The sequence below is a fragment of the Phacochoerus africanus genome, chromosome 5 (genome assembly GCF_016906955.1).
Source record: "Phacochoerus africanus isolate WHEZ1 chromosome 5, ROS_Pafr_v1, whole genome shotgun sequence".
Classification (NCBI taxonomy): domain Eukaryota; kingdom Metazoa; phylum Chordata; class Mammalia; order Artiodactyla; family Suidae; genus Phacochoerus; species Phacochoerus africanus.
This window is the reverse complement of record NC_062548.1, coordinates 114,919,720-114,938,471: the sequence shown is the minus strand read 5'-3', so window position 1 is coordinate 114,938,471 and position 18,752 is coordinate 114,919,720. Positions and strand designations below refer to the sequence as shown.

General features: G+C 39.2%; 1 protein-coding gene across 1 annotated transcript in view; it reads left to right on the top strand.

The window, feature by feature from the left end:
• The first annotated feature begins 1,639 nt into the window (after positions 1–1,639).
• SPDYA (speedy/RINGO cell cycle regulator family member A) overlaps positions 1,640–18,752 on the top strand; it is a 36,123-nt gene continuing 19,010 nt past the window's right edge. The window contains exons 1-5 of the mRNA XM_047782356.1: positions 1,640–1,847; positions 6,707–6,959; positions 9,852–9,910; positions 13,602–13,687; positions 17,238–17,409. Coding sequence (XP_047638312.1) covers positions 6,725–6,959; positions 9,852–9,910; positions 13,602–13,687; positions 17,238–17,409 — 552 coding nt within the window. The 5' untranslated portion in view covers positions 1,640–1,847; positions 6,707–6,724. The remainder of the gene's footprint in view (positions 1,848–6,706; positions 6,960–9,851; positions 9,911–13,601; positions 13,688–17,237; positions 17,410–18,752) is intronic.

The window sequence follows — 18,752 nt, the reverse complement described above, 5'->3', positions numbered from 1 at the left end:
AGATGACTTATCATGGGTCACCATGACAGAAGAATAATGAAAATGTTTGAAATATTCCAAGAATTACTAAAATGTGACACTCAGACATGAAGTGAGAAGATGCTGTTGGAAAAGTGCGAATAGACTTGCTCTGTGCAGGGTTGCCACAAACCTTCAATTTGTAAAAATGTATTATCTGTGAACCACAATAAAGCAAAGCAGTATGCTTGTAGTCGACATTCATTGTTCAGTAAACATTCTGTACTCAAGGCTGGAAACTAGTTACTGGGTGAAATCCTAATACCTTAGGAAACAGCCAAGGAAAGAAGAATGGCTTGAAGCCGTGTTTTCTTAGGAGAACCAATATTAAGGTTGTCACAAACAGTTTATGCTCCATTCCCCCATTTAAGGGTCATAAGGAAAAGTGAGTTCCAAGATTGTGTCCTCTTGTAGGTGATTTTTGATGTCATCTAGTTGTGTGAGAGCTGGAGAAAGAAGGAACTAAATAAATACTGAGTTGTTAACTGAGGAACTAATTGCTAGGAAGTACCACAAACAGGCAAGGCCAAATTGCTTTTTAAGTATATTAACTGAAAAATCCAGAAAAAAATGCAAATATCAAAATGATTTAAATTTGGTCCATCCACTCTGGAGTATTAATACACATTAAAAATATTTAGGGAGTTCCCCTTGTGGCTCAGCAGAAATAAGTCCGACTAGGATCCATGAGGATGTGGGTTCAACCCTGGCCCTGCTCAGTGGGTTGCAGATGGGGCACTGAGTGAGCTGTAGTGCAGGTCAAAGACGCAGCCTGCATCAGGGGCTGCTGTGGCTGTGGCTTAGGCCGGAAGCTGTAGCTCCGATTTGAGTCCTTGGCCTGGGAATCTCTGGCCACTGGAAAAGCAAAACAAAACTCAGGCTATATACATCAGGTAGGAAGGAAGAGGAAAGGATGTCATGGACAAAAAAATATTTGAAAAATCCTTTTACTTATTCATTGAACGTTTATTTTTAAGTTGTTTTTGTTTGTCCTTGGCCCGTGGAATTTCCTGGCCAGGGATCAAACTGGCCACAACAACAACCCAAGCCGCTGTGGTCACTGCAACATCCTTAACCGACTGCACCACAAAGGAACTCCATAACCAAACATTGATTAAGCCCCTACTACATCCCAGGCACCAGGCCAAGGGCTAGGATGCGGCCCAAAAGAAAGTTCCTGTAGAATTTAGAACTGTAGGTTTAACAAGATAGAGTAACATTACCCCTTCTCACAAAAAGCCAGGTCACACGTCCTTAAGTGGTCTCTTCCTCGGTTTCTATAATTATTTTAACGTAGCAGTAATTTATAATTGCTGCTGCAGAGTTCACCTCTGATTCTTTGTCCTGCAATTGGTGTCTCCCAGACACCAAGAGTACCTGCCGGTGTGTGTGCCTCCGGCGATAGAGAGACAAGACCTGAAGTTCCAGTCTTGCAGGGCCTCTTCATTTCGCTGGAGGGAAGCTAAATGGCTCTGATCCAAGCCTGACTTTGGTAAGTGTCCAAGGGAAAAAGGTTTGGGGGGGTGGGGGGGGGAAGCGGAGTTTTACTAGGACCTGCCTTGCCCCGAAGATAAGCAAGACAGGTGACAGCATTAGATGGGTTGGCTATGGAGGCTCCGGGTGCCGCGAGCGGCGTGCGCAGCCTCGCGTTGGCCCCTCCCCCGGCAGTGGGCTGAGCGCGCTGATTGGCTCGCGCCCGCCCCGCTCCAGTTGACGGGAGCTTTCCGAGCCCTCCGTACCGCTGTGGAGCGACCTGTGAGCAACCGTCTGAGGCCCCGGGCGTCTGGGGAAGGCTGGCCACTGGCCAGGCCCCAGCTCACCAGCCTCAGGTATTCGCAGGTATCCTCTGCTGGCGCCTCGGCCTCGGGCCTCGCCGGTGACTCTCCAGTTTGGTTTGTGTTTGGTCCCTCCGTTCCCTCTCGCTCCCAAGTTCGCCGCCCTCCGTGTGTGAGGCGGCGGCGTCTCGGCCCCTTCCGCACACCCATCCCCTCGGGAGTCCCCTCAGGTGCAGGCGCTGCGACGGGAACGCCCCATCCAGCGCCCCGGCCCTGGGCTTGGGAGCGGGGGAGGCGGGGGCGGCGAGGAAAGGGGAGGGAGGTCGGGCCTCCCCCGGTGGCGGGTGTGTCGGGGTCCGCCCGCTCTGCGCTCTCCGACTCGGCTGGTTGGGCTCACGAGCGGGCGGGGGAGGGGAGGGGACACGGACCTCAGTGCCTGGCGAGGGCCCCCAGCCTCAGCTGGCGCTGCCCTGGCGGCCTCCTCTCCGCCCAACTGCTGGGAAGAAAGGCCTTTAGGAAAGAGCTTGTGCTTCACTCCTGCGCGCCTGGTAGCGGTATTTTTAGTTCGTCCTGCCTCTTTCTTTTCGACTCCTATTAAATACATCTTTTTTCTCCAGGAGCATCTGCACCAGAATCCTGAGACTTGAGTCGCTGTATCTCGGGGCTATGCCCTTAGTCCTTTTCTCAAAATTTACAAATGCCTTTTTCTTACATTTCCAGGACGACTGGAGGCCAGCAGCTTCGATTTTTAAAAAAATCAAAAATCCTCTTGAATTTAACATTTGAAGACTGATAAACCCCTGCTATGTTCAAATTGAGATCCTATTTACAAATGTTATTCTTTATTATAAGCACATTTAAAAACACCTATGGGAAAAAAAAAAGAATTAAAAAAAAAAAAAAAAAAGGAGTTCCCGTCGTGGCTCAGTGGTTAACGAATCCGACTAGGAACCATGAGGTTGCCGGTTCGGTCCCTGCCCTTGCTCAGTGGGTTAGAGATCCGGCGTTGCCGTGAGCTGTGGTGTAGGTTGCAGACGCGGCTCGGATCCCGCGTTGCTGTGGCTCTGGCGTAGGCTGGTGGCTACAGCTCTGATTCGACCCCTAGCCTGGGAACCTCCATATGCCGAGGCAGCGGCCGAAGAAATAGCAAAAAAGACAAAAAAAATAAAATAAAATAAAAACACCTATGATCTCTGTTACCAATAACAGTTTAACATTTATATTTATTGGTTGAGGTGAAAGTTGGCGATCTGTCATATTCGGACTCTTCATTCCTTCAAAGACACTCTTCCTATAGAAAAGATAATAGTGCATTCAACACTGTGCATTACCGGTATGGTTCCTTTCCTCATTCACCCTACGAAATATGTACTATTAACAATACCTAATAATGACTTTAATTCAATACTTAGTATGTACCAGGGTCTAAAGAAAAAAAAAAAAAATAGGTGCTTTTATCTTAATATCGCAAGTGAGAAAAGGGAGGCTCCCAGAAGTTAAATAGCTAGTGAGAATCAGGTCTTAATCCAGGTCTGTTCTCTAGTATTTTAGCATCGTCTCAGCTGGCTGTGTCCCTTCTGCCTTCATTTGTGTTTAAGAATCCTCTGTCTTTAAAAAAAAAAAAAAAAAAAATCCTCATTTGACTATTGTCATTCTTTTTTTTTTTTTTTTTTTGTCTTTTGAGGGCCGCACCTGTGGCATATGGAGGTTCCCAGGCTAGGGGTCTAATCGGAGCTGCACCTGCCAGCCTATGCCACAGCCACAGTAACGCAGGATCAGTGCCTTGTCTGTGACCTACACCACAGCAACGCTGGATCCTTAACCTACTGAGTGAAGCCAGGGATCGAACCCTCAACCTCATGGTTCCTAGTCGGATTCATTTCCACTGTGCCACAACAGGGAACGCCTGTCATTCTCTTGATACATCTTAATAAGGAGCAAAAATAGAAATGGAATTTGACCAAAAGTATAGCATTGATAGCTTCTCCCCTTAAGCTTCTTCACCATAGCTCTCCCGCGAGTGTTTCTTACTAATCTCAATGAATCTCTATTTGGGGAATTCCAGACATTTCCTTCTCTTTCTGTTTTCTCAAGTTTTCTATGAAGTAGAATAGTGTAAAGCTATACTGTGAGCATGGTAATTATTTTTTTGATTGATAGAAAATTTGCATTCTATTTCATGATATATCTAAGGTGTTTTAATAAAATAACACTATTTTAAGTTACTTAACATTACATCCTGGGAGATATGCCACGGTTATTTTGTATCCTGGTACATCTGTCCCCCACACCCCTAAGCCTAGCCCCTAGGCCCCAATTTGAGAAGCCTGGTTATTTTTTTCTATCTAGATTGTAAGGCTGCTCTTCCTTTGGGGGTGGGGGGGGAGTGGGGAGAGACACAGGTGAGTCCTTCAGCTGTCTGCCAGATGAGGTGGGTAGGAAATAGCACAAAGTTCTTTCACAAGTCTCAAGGCTCAAATTATAACCCATTTCTTTTTCTGTGAAGTTTGTAGCACCCTCTCCCCCAGCTTCATTATTTGGTTAGACCTTAGGCTCTAGGAAGAATGAGGAGAGAAAGAAAGTGAATTAGAGGGAGGAGAAGCAATTATAGAATTGATTGAATATGTTACTCTGCCTAGTTCTTCAAAATCTAGTTCTGTATTAATATGGTAGCCACTAGCCTGTGTAGCTGTTGAGCCCTTGGAATATGACTAGTGCAACTGAAGAACTGATTTTTTACTTTAATTTAAAATTAAATAGGGGGAGTTCCCATTGTGGCTCAGTAGTAATGAGCCCACCTAGTATCCATGAGGACTCATTTCGATCCCTGGCCTTGCTCAATGGGTTAAGGATCTGGCATTGCTGTGAGCTGTGGTGTAGGTTGCAGATGTGGCTCAGATCTGTGGCTGTGGCTGCGGCTGTGGCTGTGGCAGGCAGCTGTAGCCATTGATTCAAACCCTAGTCTGGGAACTTCCATATGCCACAGATTCAGCGCTAAAAAGACCGAAAAATAAAATTAAGTACTGGAAGTTCCTGTTGTGGCTCAGTGGAAATGAACCTAACTAGTATCATAAGGATGAGGGTTTGATCCCTGGCCTCGCTCAGTGGGCTCATGGTCTGGTGTTGCTTCGAGCTGAGGTATGGGTCGCAGACACAGCTCAGATCTGGTGTTGCTGTGATTGTGGCATAGGCCAGCAGCTCTAGCTCTGATTCAACCCTTAGCCTGGGAACTTCCATGTGCCGCAGGTGTGGCCCTTAAAAAAAATTAAAAATAAAAAACTGAAGGAGTGTAAAATTGTTTTCCTTTATACACTACATCATTGTTTTGGTAAGACTACATTTCACTTTTAACTATTGGAAATTTTAGCATCCGAATTAAGCTATAAGTGTAAATACACACTAGATTTCAAAGACTTAGTTTAAAAAAAGAATGTAAAGTATCTCAATTTTTATATTGATTACATGTTAAAATGATATTTTGGATATACTGGGTTACACAAAATATACTCCTAAAATTAAATTCACTTATTTGTACTTTTTTTTTGTCTTTTTGTTGTTGTTGTTGCTATTTCTTGGGCCGCTCCCACGACATATAGAGGTTCCCAGGCTAGGGGTCGAATCGGAGCTGTAGCCACCGGCCTACACCAGAGCCACAGCAACGCGGGATCCGAGCCGCGTCTGCAACCTACACCACAGCTCACGGCAACGCCGGATCGTTAACCCACTGAGCAAGGGCAGGGACCGAACCCGCCATCTTATGGTTCCTAGTTGGATTCGTTAACCACTGTGCCACGACGGGAACTCCTAGTTGTACTTTTTAAATGTGGCTTTAGAAATATAAAATTACATATGTGGCTTACATTACACTGGACAGTGCTGATCTAGCCCCACTATATCCAATCTTATTTTCCATTCCTTCCTTCAGCAGGGAAGTTTCTGAGGGTCAGGAAGGAGAATCTGTACCTAACTCCTTGAACATCAAGGGAGGCATGGCTGCCTGGGTCACTGTGAGTTATGGATTCAGAGGTTCTCATTAGGGTCTTAGAGTAGTTTCCTGCTTTGGCTACTCATAATTCCATCTCCTATTACTATACAAATACCTTGAGCATAAAAATAATACTAACTAGTAATTTTGTGAACTGATTACCACCAAACATGGTAGTGATTATGCTTATTGTTAAATATCGATGAATTTGTTTCCATTTTTATTAGACTGTAACAGGTTATACTCATTTACACTGGTAATCAGCCACTTAAATAGCCTGTCATACATTTGACTATAGGAATTAAAGTAATTAATTTATGAGAATTGTTCAGTGGGCATATACCATGTATTTCTTTGCAAGAATTGTTTTTAAATTTTGAATAAATATCAATAAATGCTTATTGAACTAGTGAATTTTATAACATATCAAGGAATTTACCAGTTAGAAAATATGTTTTTGTGTGTATGAGGTTGCTTTTTGATACTTGATAATAATTTAGTTCTGGAAACAGTTTGCCTTATTCTATAAAAAAAATGAGATGACGTAATAATCATGATAAAATTATGTCAATTCAAGCATAATAAAAAATTATCAGGAAAAAAGAATACCACAAATAGACCATATACTCAGCATAGTTTCTTTAACTAACTTTAAAATTTGATTTTGTGTGCTCTAGTAGTCAAAGCAAAATGATATGCAGGATCTTATTGTTTGGAAGAAGAGGTATATCAGTTACCCAAAGGAAGTATAGCTTTTCTTAACACTAATTTCTAAAAGCAGTTTCTCATGTGAGTCATTGTCATCAATAACATTTTAGTAGCAAGTTCAGTAACATTTCCTATGACTGCATCTGATAGTATCATCCAGTTAGTTGTTTTTATATAGAAATGAACAAAAGTATGATAAATAACTGTTTTATATTTACAGGAATCGTGGGAAACCAAAATGAGACATAATCAGCTGTGTTGCGAGACACCACCTACTGTCACTGTACATGTAAAATCAGGGTCAAATAGATCACATCAGCCCAAAAAACCCATTAATCTGAAGCGTCCTATTTTTAAAGATAGTTGGCCAGCATCTGAAAAAAATGCACATAATAGCAACAAGTCTAAACGCCCCAAAGGACCCTGTCTAGTTATACAGCGTCAGGAAATGACTGCTTTCTTTAAATTATTTGGTAGGTTTAAAATATTGTTGCAATGGTTAATTGTAATAATGAAACTTTAAAATGAGAGAATATGAAGATCTATTTAATCATTTTAATAATGATCAAAGAAAATGTTGTTATTTTCTTTTCTTTTTTTTTTTTTAAGGGCCACACCTGTGGCACATGGAAGATCCCAGGCGAGGGGTTGAATCAGAGCTGCAGCTGCTATCCATAGCCATAATACATCTCGCAGCAACACCAGATTCTTAATCCACTGAGCAAGGCCAGGGATCGAACCTTCATCTTCATGGATTCTAGTCGGGTTCTTAACCTGCTGAGCCACAATGGAAATTCTATATGCTGTTATTTTCTATGTCCAACCAAATTTGTTTTTGTTTTACTTCTTTTTTTTTTTTTTTTTTTTTTGCTTTTTAGGGCCACACCTCAGCATATGGAAGTTCCCAGGCTAGGAGTCAAGTCTGGCCTATGCCATAGCCACAACAATGCAGGATCTGAGCTGCATCTGGGACCTACACCACAGCTCACGGCAACACTGGATCCTTAACCTGCTGAGCAAGGCCAGGGATCAAACTGCAACTTCATGGTTTCTAGTCGGATTCATTTCTGCTGCACCACAATGAGAAGTCTGGGGTTTTTTTTGTTTGTTTTTTTTTTGTTTTTAATGCTGAATTTTTGTTTTGATTACTTTTGGAGCAGAAATTCAGATTCATCTAGCTTCTAGACTATTTATTTATTTTTTTATTTTTATTTTATTTATTTATTTATTTTGTCTTTTTGCCTTTTCTAGGGCTGCTTCCCGCAGCATATGGAGGTTTCCAGGCTAGGGGTCGAATCAGAGCTGTAGATGCCAGCCTGTGCCAGAGCCACAGCAATGCAGGATCCTATCCTCGTCTGTGACCTACACCACAGCTTACGGCAACACCGGATCCTTAACCCACTGAGCAAGGCCAGGGATCGAACCCACAACCTCATGGTTCCTAGTCAGATTCGTTAACCACTGTGCCACGACGGGAACTCCCATAGACTATTTAAATTCCAGTGTCAGTGTACATTTCTGGGCAGTTCAAGTTCATAGTTTGAGTTTTGTTTGACCTCAAGTAAACTATTTCAGAAAGTCTCAGGGGAGCCAACTGACCCTGGTGTCACTGGGCCTGAGGGGTTTCCTGGGACTTTCAGTGCTAAAATTGAGCAAACTTGGAAAGTTAGTCAACCTAGAGAAGTTTCAGTATTATATTTGGGGAATATTATTATTAAAAATTAACTATGCTTTATCACCGTGGTCATATAATGAAGTTGAATGTGGATTTGTTCAGATCATGAAACTGCTACTTTGCTGATAAGCTTCTTAAAAATAGACAAAAAGACTCCTTTATAGTATTTCTACTAGCTGAGAAAGACAAGGATTTTTTTTTTTTTGAGTTAAGGCAGTAAGCAAAGTTATTACCCATAAACTTTTTATTATTCATAATTGAACATGAGAAATAAGACGAAATAACCTGGTTCTACCATTTTAGATGGTTTAAGAAATAGAAATGGAATTAATAAGGCAGAGATTAATTATTCTCAGAATATCAGTACTTACCCTTAGAATTTCCATGTATTTGACCATTGGCAATATTAAGAAGTTATGCTTTGTTATTTAACTCAAAATGAAGGGGGAGGAATTCCTATTGTGGCTCAGCAGATTAAGAACATGACTAGTGTCCATGAGGATGTGGGTTCCATCCCTGGCCTTACTCAGTGGGTTAAGGATCCTTGTAACCACAAGCTGCAGTGTAGGTCACAGATGGGGCCTGGATCTAGTATTGGCTGTGGCAGTGGTGTAGGCCAGCAGCTGCAGCTCCAGTTCAACCTCTAGCCCCAGGAACTTCCAATATGCTGCAAGTGTGGCTGTAAATAAATAAGTACATATCATAAATAAGTACATAATTTTTTTTAAATGAAGAGGGAAATGGAAAAAAGTAGAATTTCTTAAATTTTATTCTAACAGCAACCCATGTATTAGGATTGTATATTTTAGCCTTTTAAAATTGAAATATTTTCTAACATTTCTTTTTTTAGATTTTTAAAAATTATTTAATGAATTTTATTAAATATTTTTGACCTATTTTTGATGTTATTCTTTTTTAAATAGTATTTTTATTGATGTTTTTGTTGTAATACTTTTTCCAAAATTAAATTTTATAACTAGTGAATTGTGAATCTTCTTTACATAGACGTTTTCATGTATATTTAGATAATATATAATTGGACAAAGATAAGTAGGAGGAGAGAAAAAGAACCCAAAGCTAAAAGTACCCCATATCGAAAATGAGAAAATAGTGGAAAAAGTAAAACATATTTAGAAAATAGAGTATTAAGTCATTATTTGTTAAAGACTGAGTTATCTTTTACCAGATTCCATTTCCACCTGTTAAAGATTGATTTTGGAAAGTTAACAAAGAGCTAATCAAGGCATATTTCTAAAAGAGCTATTGGAAGAAGTTTCCTGGTGGTCTAGTGGTTAGGATTTGGCACTTTCACCACTGCAGCCCAGGTTCAAACCCTGGTCTGGGAGCCTAGATCACACATCAAGCCACTGCATGCTGCAGCCAAAAAAAACAAATGAAAGTGCTATTGGAATATTCAATAAACCAGATACTTCTATCATCCCCACCCCCTCCAATCTGGGCTGTATATTAAGGCATATCAGGTGGGAAGCCAAAGAATAAAGCAGTAAGTAGCTTTTTGTACAGTGCTTGCAATGGCAAACACTATACTGAAAATTATGCCTTGAAAAACACTGGTCAGGCCTTTTTTTTTAAATTATTTCTAAGCATTTATAATCTCTGTGTAAAAATCAGTTCTTTAAAAAGAAGCCTTCTGATTTCAAAGAAAAGTCATAGCTATCTTTTGTTGTAGATGATGATTTAATTCAAGATTTCTTGTGGATGGACTGCTGCTGTAAAATTGCAGACAAGGTAAATTTGTTAACAGTATAATCGTTAATCAGCATCATTATGTTACTAGACCATAAGAAACTTTAATGAACCGTAAAAGAATTTTGTTTTGTTAAGGTTAGGAAAGGAACTAGCCTATGTTCATCCTTCAAAGTGGAATCCTTAACATTTATATTTTAAATTAGCATACAAACTAGAGTCGTTCTGAGTTCCCATTGTGGCCCAGCAGTAACAAGCCCAGCTAGTATCTGTAAGAACACAGGTTCGAGATCCCTGGCCTCACTCAGTGGGTTAAGGATCCAGCATTGCCTTGAGCTGTGGTGTAGGTCGAAGATGCAGCTTGGATCCTGCATTTCTGTAGCTGTAGCATAGGCCAGCAGCTACAGCTCCGATTGAACTCCTAGCCTGGGAACCTCCATGTGCTGTAGGTGCAACCCTAAAAAGACCAAAAAAAAAAAAAATTGAGTTATTCTATACTTGAGGAATTGTAAATTATTGTTGATTAGATTTAAATCAACTTAAACCCATATTTGATTAAAAATAAGAATTATTATAGGTTTAATATGTTGGGGTTAATTTTTATTAAAGTATAACTGATGTACAATCTTTTTTTGTTTGTCTTTTTAGGGCTGCACCTGTGGCATATGGAAGTTCCCAGGCTAGAGGTCAAATCAGAGCTGCAGCTGCAGGCCTGTGCCACAGCAGCGTGGGATCTGAGCACATCTGCAACCTACACCACAGCTCACAGCTATGCTGGGTCCTTAACCCAATGAGTGAGGCCATGGATCAAACCTGCATCCTCATGGATACTAGTCAGGTTCATTCAGTGCTAAGCCACAATGGGAACTCTGATATACAATCTTATATATAAGTTACAGTTGGACAAATATAATAACCCACAATTTTTAAAGGTTATGTTTCATTTATAATTATTATAAAATATTGCTATATTAGGCTTAATATATTTTGATCAGAATTATTACATTTTGTCAGGTAGTAATATTTGAGGTTCATTCTACTAAGGGAGTCTATTATACATTTTAATATTTTGTAAATAAATAAATCCAGTAATCTTGTATAATAAAATTAGTTTATCACATTCTTTAGGAATCAGTGTTTCATATTTCTTTTTGTGTGTGTGTGTCTTTTTGTTTTTTTAGGGCTGTACCTGCAGCATATGAAGGTTCCCAGGCTAGGGGTCCAATCAGAGCTGCAGCCGCTGGCCACAGCCACAGCCATAGCAACATGGGATCCGAGCTGCATCTGTGATCTATACCACAGCTCATGGTAACACCAGATCTTTAACCCACTGAGCGAGGCCAGGGATTGAACCCGCGTCCTCTTGGATGCTAGTCGGGTTCACTAACCACTGAGCCATGATGGGAACTCCATGGAATCAGTGTTTCATATTTCATAAAAGAACATCATGGGGATTTCCCTGTTGGCTCAGCAGGTTAAGGATCTGGTGTTATAACTGCTATGGCGCAGGTTCAATCCCTGGCCTGGGAACTTCCACATGCTGGGGGCATGGCCAAAAAAAACAAGAATATCATGATGCTAATTTTCACACTAGGAATTGTGATGTTTCTGTATTCTTTAGATTTAGCTGAACAGTTAGAATTTCAGCATTATAAATGTCACCTTAGACCAGTTAGTCATATCAGAAAACTCAGCTTGACTTCACGTCACATTTAAAATAATATGCCAGGCATTGCTGTGAGCTGTGGTGTAGGTTGCAGACGTGGCTCGGATCCCTCATTGCTGTGGCTCTGGCATAGGCTGGTGGCTACAGCTCCGATTCGACCCCTAGCCTGGGAACCTCCATATGTCGCAGGAGCGGCCCAAGAAATGGCAAAAAGACAAAAAAATAATAATAATAAATATAAAATAAAATAAAATGCCAGGGTTCCCATCATGGCACAGCGGAAACGAATCTGACTAGGAACCATGAGGATGTGGGTTTGATCCCTGGCCTTGCTCAGTGGATTAAGGATCTGTCATTGCCATGGGCTGTGGTGTAGGTCACAGATGTGGCTCAGATCATGCGTTGCTGTGGCTGTGGCCCTCAAAAGACAAAATAAAATAATGTGCCAACCAAGAGAAAAGAGAGTGAACAGACTAGCTCATGATTAAATACCCACTAAGTTAATATTGATGTGAACGCTTTTATTTTAAGCTTAAGATAACATAAGGGATTTTTTTAATTTTGAAAATTTGATTTCGGAAAATTTCAAACATACACGTTATAGTAGAGAGAGTAGAACAAAGACCCTCCGTGCACCTATGATCCGGACAAAACAATCATCATAGACATTCTTATTTCTTGTATCTTTATTTTTTATTTTTTTGGCTGTGCCTGAAGCATATGGAAGTTCCTGAGCGAACCTGAGACACAGCAACGACAATGCTGGATCCTTAACCCCCTGAGTCATGAGGGAACTCCCATTCTTTTTTTTTCTTTTTTCTTTTTTGTCTTTCTGGGGCAACACCCATGACACATGGAGGCTCCCAGGCTAGGGGTCTAATTGGAGCTGTTTCTGCCAGCCTACACCGTAGCCACAGGAACGTGGGATCCGTGCTGTGTCTGAGACCTACTCCACAGCTCACGGCAATGCAGGATCCCCAACCCACTGAGCGAGGCCAGTGATCGAACCCACAACCTCATGGTTACTAGTCGGATTCGTTAACCACTGAGCCACTACAGGAATTCCGGAACTCCCATTCTTATGTCTTCTAATTTGTCTCTCCAAAACTGGATTATTTTGAAGCAAATCCCAGACTTCCTAACATTTTATCCATAAATAGTTAACGATGTAGTTCTGAAAGGTGAGATCTTTTTAAACATAATTATGGTGTTGCTGACACTTTTAAAAATTAACGGTTATGCCTTAATATCAAATAGCAAGTTCATGTGGAGTTTTAAGGTTGTAAATTTTACAATTTTAAGCATGTACAGAAATTAAAGTTGTTGGACAGCAGGGGGCAGTGCCTTTAAAGTAACTAACCAGGAGTACTGTATCTTGATATATTGAGTCCTCTACTGAAAGTTGCCTTGCAAACTTGGAATCACCTTTGTGGCCGCACCTGTGAAGGTAGGATGAATTAAGCATTTTATGAGAGGGAAGCTAATACATCAATAATATAACTTGTTTTTGACTTGAACAGGTAGAATCTGGTATGGATCCTAATGTCAGGCTATAATACATGTATAGCCTTTATTTCCAATGAAAATAGAGCCATGTTATTAGAAGTCATTTTTAAAAGATTATTTTAAACAGTGAATATTAATGTCTAGGGCTAACTCAAAGGGTTCAGGGAAAATTTTGTATATACACGTACATCAAGCCTGTGTGGAAACATAATGACAATTGGTGAATCTAGGTGAAGGATGTACAGCTATTCACTTGATTATTATTTCAACTTCTCTATAGGTTTTAAGAGATAGAAAAAAATTGAGTTTTGGTTAAAAAAAATACTGGCAATAATAAAATTTAGGGGTTCATTCTAATTGTAATTTAGTCATAATTATCCAGAACTATTTCTCACTGCTGATATGAATTATAGAAAGCCAAAAAAATAAGGACTCAAATAAATAGGCAATTTTGTAAGAAGGATAAATGATGCTTTATGGTTTTAGCTTATAAAAATAACTATAGCAGTTTTACTTATGAAAGCAAAACATTAATATTAACTTTAACTTTTTTCCCTGTAGTATCTTTTAGCTATGACCTTTGTTTATTTCAAGAGAGCCAAATTTACTATAAACGAGCATACCAGGATAAATTTCTTTATTGCTCTGTAAGTATGCTTTCTACTAGGTGATTTTTTTGGTATTTATTTATAGTATATACACTATCTTACTTAAAATAGAGGCTTTTTAAAATCAGATGTAGGAAGCTCCCGTTGTGGCTCAGTGGTTAACGAATCCAACTAGGAACCGTGAGGTTGCGGGTTCCATCCCTGGCATTGCCCAGTGGGTTAAGGATCCGGTGTTGCCATAAGCTGTGGTGTAGGTCACAGACTCGACTCAGATCCCGTGTTGCTGTGGCTCTGGCAAAGGCTGGCAGCTATAGCTCCAATTAAACCCCTAGCCTGGGAACCTCCATATGCTGCGGGAGCGGCCCTAGAAAAGGCAAAAAGACAAAAATAAATAAATAAATAAAACCAGATGTATATCTTGCAATAGGCCTTCCCACTTAAAAGCTCTATTTTTTTTCTTTAATAGGATATTTTTATGTTCTTTTCACCAATTTTATCCTGCCATATGCCTAAGATTTATGCTTCAATATTCTGCTTAAGTTTTGTATTGTACTTTTTATATTTTTCATAGTTTTCCATATAAATTACCCCAATTATCCTCCTTTGGACTTAGAGATTTTTTTTAAAAGCCAGAATATTCTCTTCAAAAATTCCAGTTAATGTATAGTAAGAATCATTATTCTTGCCATTTTACATTGAAAAGCTGGTAGAAAATGCTGTAGACATCTCAATATCAAAAGCTATTCTACCAGTACCTTGGAGTTCCCGTCGTGGCTCAGTGGTTAACGAATCTGACTAGGAACCATGAGGTTGCGGGTTCGATCCCCGGCCTTGCTCAGTGGGTTAAGGATCCGGCATTGCTGTGAGCTGTGGTGTAGGTTGCAGATGCGGCTTGGATCCCACGTTGCTGTGGCTCTGGTCTAGGCTGGCAGCTACAGCTCCGATTAGACCCCTAGCCTGTGAACCTCCATATGCCGTGGGAGCAGCCCAAGAAATGGCAAAAAAGACAAAAAAAAAAAAAAGCTATTCTACCAGTACCTGGATATAATGTTTCAGTATAGAATATATGAATATTAATTTTAAGTACTTAACTAGGGAAATACATATATGTTTAAGTTGAATAACTCAACAGCCATTAGCACTGAAGAAGTCTGTTCAATTCAGAATCAAAGAGTGATTCCAAAAATAGAATTAGAAGAAATTGATCTCTCCATATACTCAGGGGACACATTTCCCCATTCATAGGAAGAAATGAGCTCAGTATAAAATTTGGTGATGATAAATTGGGAAAATAATATTATCTAATACTGAGTATCATGTACAAAGCACCACAAAAATGTTTTCTGTAAGCTCATATAAACTTTCCTATGAGATACATTTTTAAATTTATCTCCATTTTACAGATGGGGAAACTGAGACTTAGGAAGATTACTTTCCAAGATCACAAAAGCTAGTAAGCTGTAGAGCTGGGGCACAGATTCAGACATGACTTGCCAATAGCCAAATCAGTCATTGACCACTAAGCTATATTACTGTTTATGTGTCTCTTGATAGTTATTATATCTGTGTATTGATGCAATATCTATTTTGTAGGGTTTTTTTCTCATATGAAAATTAAAAACAAACCAAGAGAACACTTTATTTAAACCTTACCAAGTGCCTGAAATTGGATTTGACCCTTTTTGTAAAGTTATTACCAGCAAAGTACTATGTTAGCTTACACTGTGTCATAGCTTGTGAGGTTGTGTTGCATTATAAGCTCCATATTAAAAATAACATGAACTATAATTTCCATTTTTATATCTAATCATACTTTTGTTACAGCCTCACTAAGTAGTTCTCATTAAAGGAGTTCTCACTGTGACACAGCAGGTTAAGGATCTGGTGCTGTTGCTACAGTGGCCAAGATCACTGCTGAGGCACAGGTTCAGTCCCCAGCCCAGTGCAGTGGATTAAGGATCTGGCATTGTGGTAGCTGTGGCATAGATTGCAGCTGTGGCTCAGATTCATTCCCTGGCCTAGGAGCTTCCATATGCCACAGGTATAGCCAGAAAAAAAAAAGTTTTCATTAAATATTTTCTCAGCTATAGTTATAACAAGTTATTTTCCTTTCTGTATATACTTATAACACTAAATTTCTGTTATCATTCTTCTTTATTCTCTTTTGCTTATGTATTTGTTTTATACTTGTCTTTTCATCTTGACTGTAGGCTCCTTAAAGGAATTTGTATCTTTTTTTTTTTTGCATCTTTCAGTGGCTAACATATATATAGAAGGTTCTTAATTCTTTATTTGAATAAATTTAATTAACCCTATGCAAAAGAAAAAAATTTTTTTTCTTTTTAGGCTGCACTCACGGCATATGGAGGTTCCCAGGCCAGGTATCAAATCGGAAGCTGTAGCCACTGGCCTATATCACACCCACAGCAACACAGGATCCTGGCCATGTCTGTGACCTACACCACAGCCCATGGCAACGCTGGATCCTTAACCCACTGAGCGAAGCCAGGGATCAAACCCGCAACCTGATGGTTACTAGTGGGATTCATTTCCACTGTGTCAGAATGGGAACTCCGCAAAAGAAATTTTGATATGCTTGGTATAATTTTCTTCATTTTTTATGCATTGGAGTTCATAGAGCTTCTTTGTGAGTTTATAGTTTTTGTCAAATTTTGAGAATTTTCAGTCACTATTTCTTTAAATGTTTTTTCTGTCCACTATCCACCCTTAGGGTTTCCAGTTTATCTCACAGTTTATTGATGCTCTTTATTTCTGTTTCTTTTGTTCTGTGTATTTCACTGTGGATAGTTTATATTGCTATGTCTTCAATGCACAAATCTTTTCTTCTGCAAAATTTAATCTGCTGTTAACCCCACTCAGTGTATTTTTCATTGTACACATAGTTTCATCTCTAGAAATGATGAAACATATCTCAATGTGTCTGCTTATCTTTTGGAACATCTGGAATAATCATAACTGTTTTAGTGTCCTTGTCTGTTACTTCTACCATGTGTGTCAGTTTTGATTGACTGATAATTCTTCTTCTTATCTGTTGTATTTTCCTGCTTTTATACATGCCTGATTCTCCTCAGATATTTGAAAGACCATAAGAAAAGATTTGAGGTAACACAGTGCCTAGCATTCATTCAGGGCTGGAAATAGTTCCTGTTCCTACCAGCCAGACTGAAAAAAAAAACAAACAAAAAAACGTATAATTCACATTGAGTACTTCAGTACTGAGTACTCAAAAACATCCTGCCTTAGTTGAGAGTAATTAGCCCCAGACTGAATATTGCTCCAGATCCTCCTCCTAACAAATCATGGAAGCAAGACTTGAAAGAATCAGACTGGTTTCCAAATAACTACGTGCTAGAACAAATCTCAAGATTTATAGGAATATAAAAATATCCAGAAATCAACAAGGTAAAATCCACTGTATCTGTTTTGATCTATGTTTCTTTAATTATATACAGGTCGAACATCTTTTATGTGTTTATAAGAAATTTGGTGTATGTGTGTTTGTGTGTGCGTGATTGTCAGTTCCTGTCCTTTATCCATTTCTTTTTTGAGTTTTTGTCTTCTTTGTTAGGTATCTGGCTAATACAGTTGAAGAAGATGAAGAAGAATCCAAATATGAAATTTTTCCATGGGCTTTAGGGAAAAACTGGAGAAAATTATTCCCTGATTTCTTAAAGTTAAGGGACCAACTCTGGGATAGAATTGACTATAGAGCTATTGTAAGCAGGAGATGCTGTGAGGAGGTAAGATTTTTAAATACTTTATATATATAATCTCTGTCTTCTCTTTATGTAATTTTCCTTGTCTTGTTTTTTAATTTGTTTCTAATGTTTCTTTTTTTGTGTACAAAGGGTTAAACCATTAACCTGATGATCCCATGAATATAACTTGTGTACTACAGTGTTGTTTTAATTTTCTACTACAATAATTAAAAATTGTCATTTCTGTTTTTCAGAGCAGCTAATTCCATAGTAAATATTTCTATTTTAGTGTATTTTTATATTCCAAAAGATCACCAATATATTGGGAAAGAATAATGTGCACATTCCAAAATACTTCATGGTAATAACACTGGACCTGAACATTCCATTAACTATCAAAATTTCAAGTACCCGAAGTTAAAATGTGAACTACTTGGTATAAAATTTAAATAAATTTAAATAAGTTTTAAAACTATACCTCTTTTCACATAGAATACATAAAGTTTCCTTAAAGCCAGAATCTGTTACTATAAAGCAGAAAGATGCTAAAAATTAGTTATTTTTCTAATATTCTGGTTTTCAATGAAGATAGTTAATGTTTCAAACTAAAAAATTTTGGAGTAGAAAATTAAATAGGGAGTTCCTGTTGTGGCACAGCAGAAATGAATCTAGCTGGAACCATGAGGTTGCAGGTTCGATCCCTGGCCTCACTCAGTGGGTTAAGGATCAGGCGCTGCCATGAGCTGTGGTGTAGGTTGCAGACGTGGCTTGGTGCTGGTGTTGCTGTGGCTGTGGTGTAGGCCGGCAGCTGTAGCTCTGATTGGAACCCTAGCCTTGGAACCTCTGTATGCTATGGGTGTGGTCCTAAAGACAAAAACAAAAACAAAAATAAGTAGAAGGTATTGATCACTGTAAACTAGTACTAGTTCAGAAAAGTTTGGTAAATTGGGGCTAGATAATTCTGTAATTAAATGAAGTCATATCCAGTAAAATGACTACAGGCTAAAGGAGCTTATTGATGAATTACTGTCAAACCTGAGGAAAAACTTTAGAGGTGTATCACAGAACTCTACCCAGACTGAACCTTGTTAATTATGTGTATTAATGAGTTGAAGATATAGCAGTTATGCATGTTTATAGATTAAATTAGGATTGTTGAATTTTGGAGGAAATGCAAGGATTCAGAAGTAACCAAGAATCCTGTACATCAGCCAAGTCTTTGCAAGATTAAGTTCAGTAGAAAAATATGAAATGTTGGGTACCCTCCCCCCAAATTAATGGATCTTCATTAAGGGATTGAAAGGACTCATTCCAATTACAGGGCATTAAAAAAGTCCTGTCTTGTTCTTTTTTGTCACTACCTCCCCAGATCAGGAGTGAGTAAT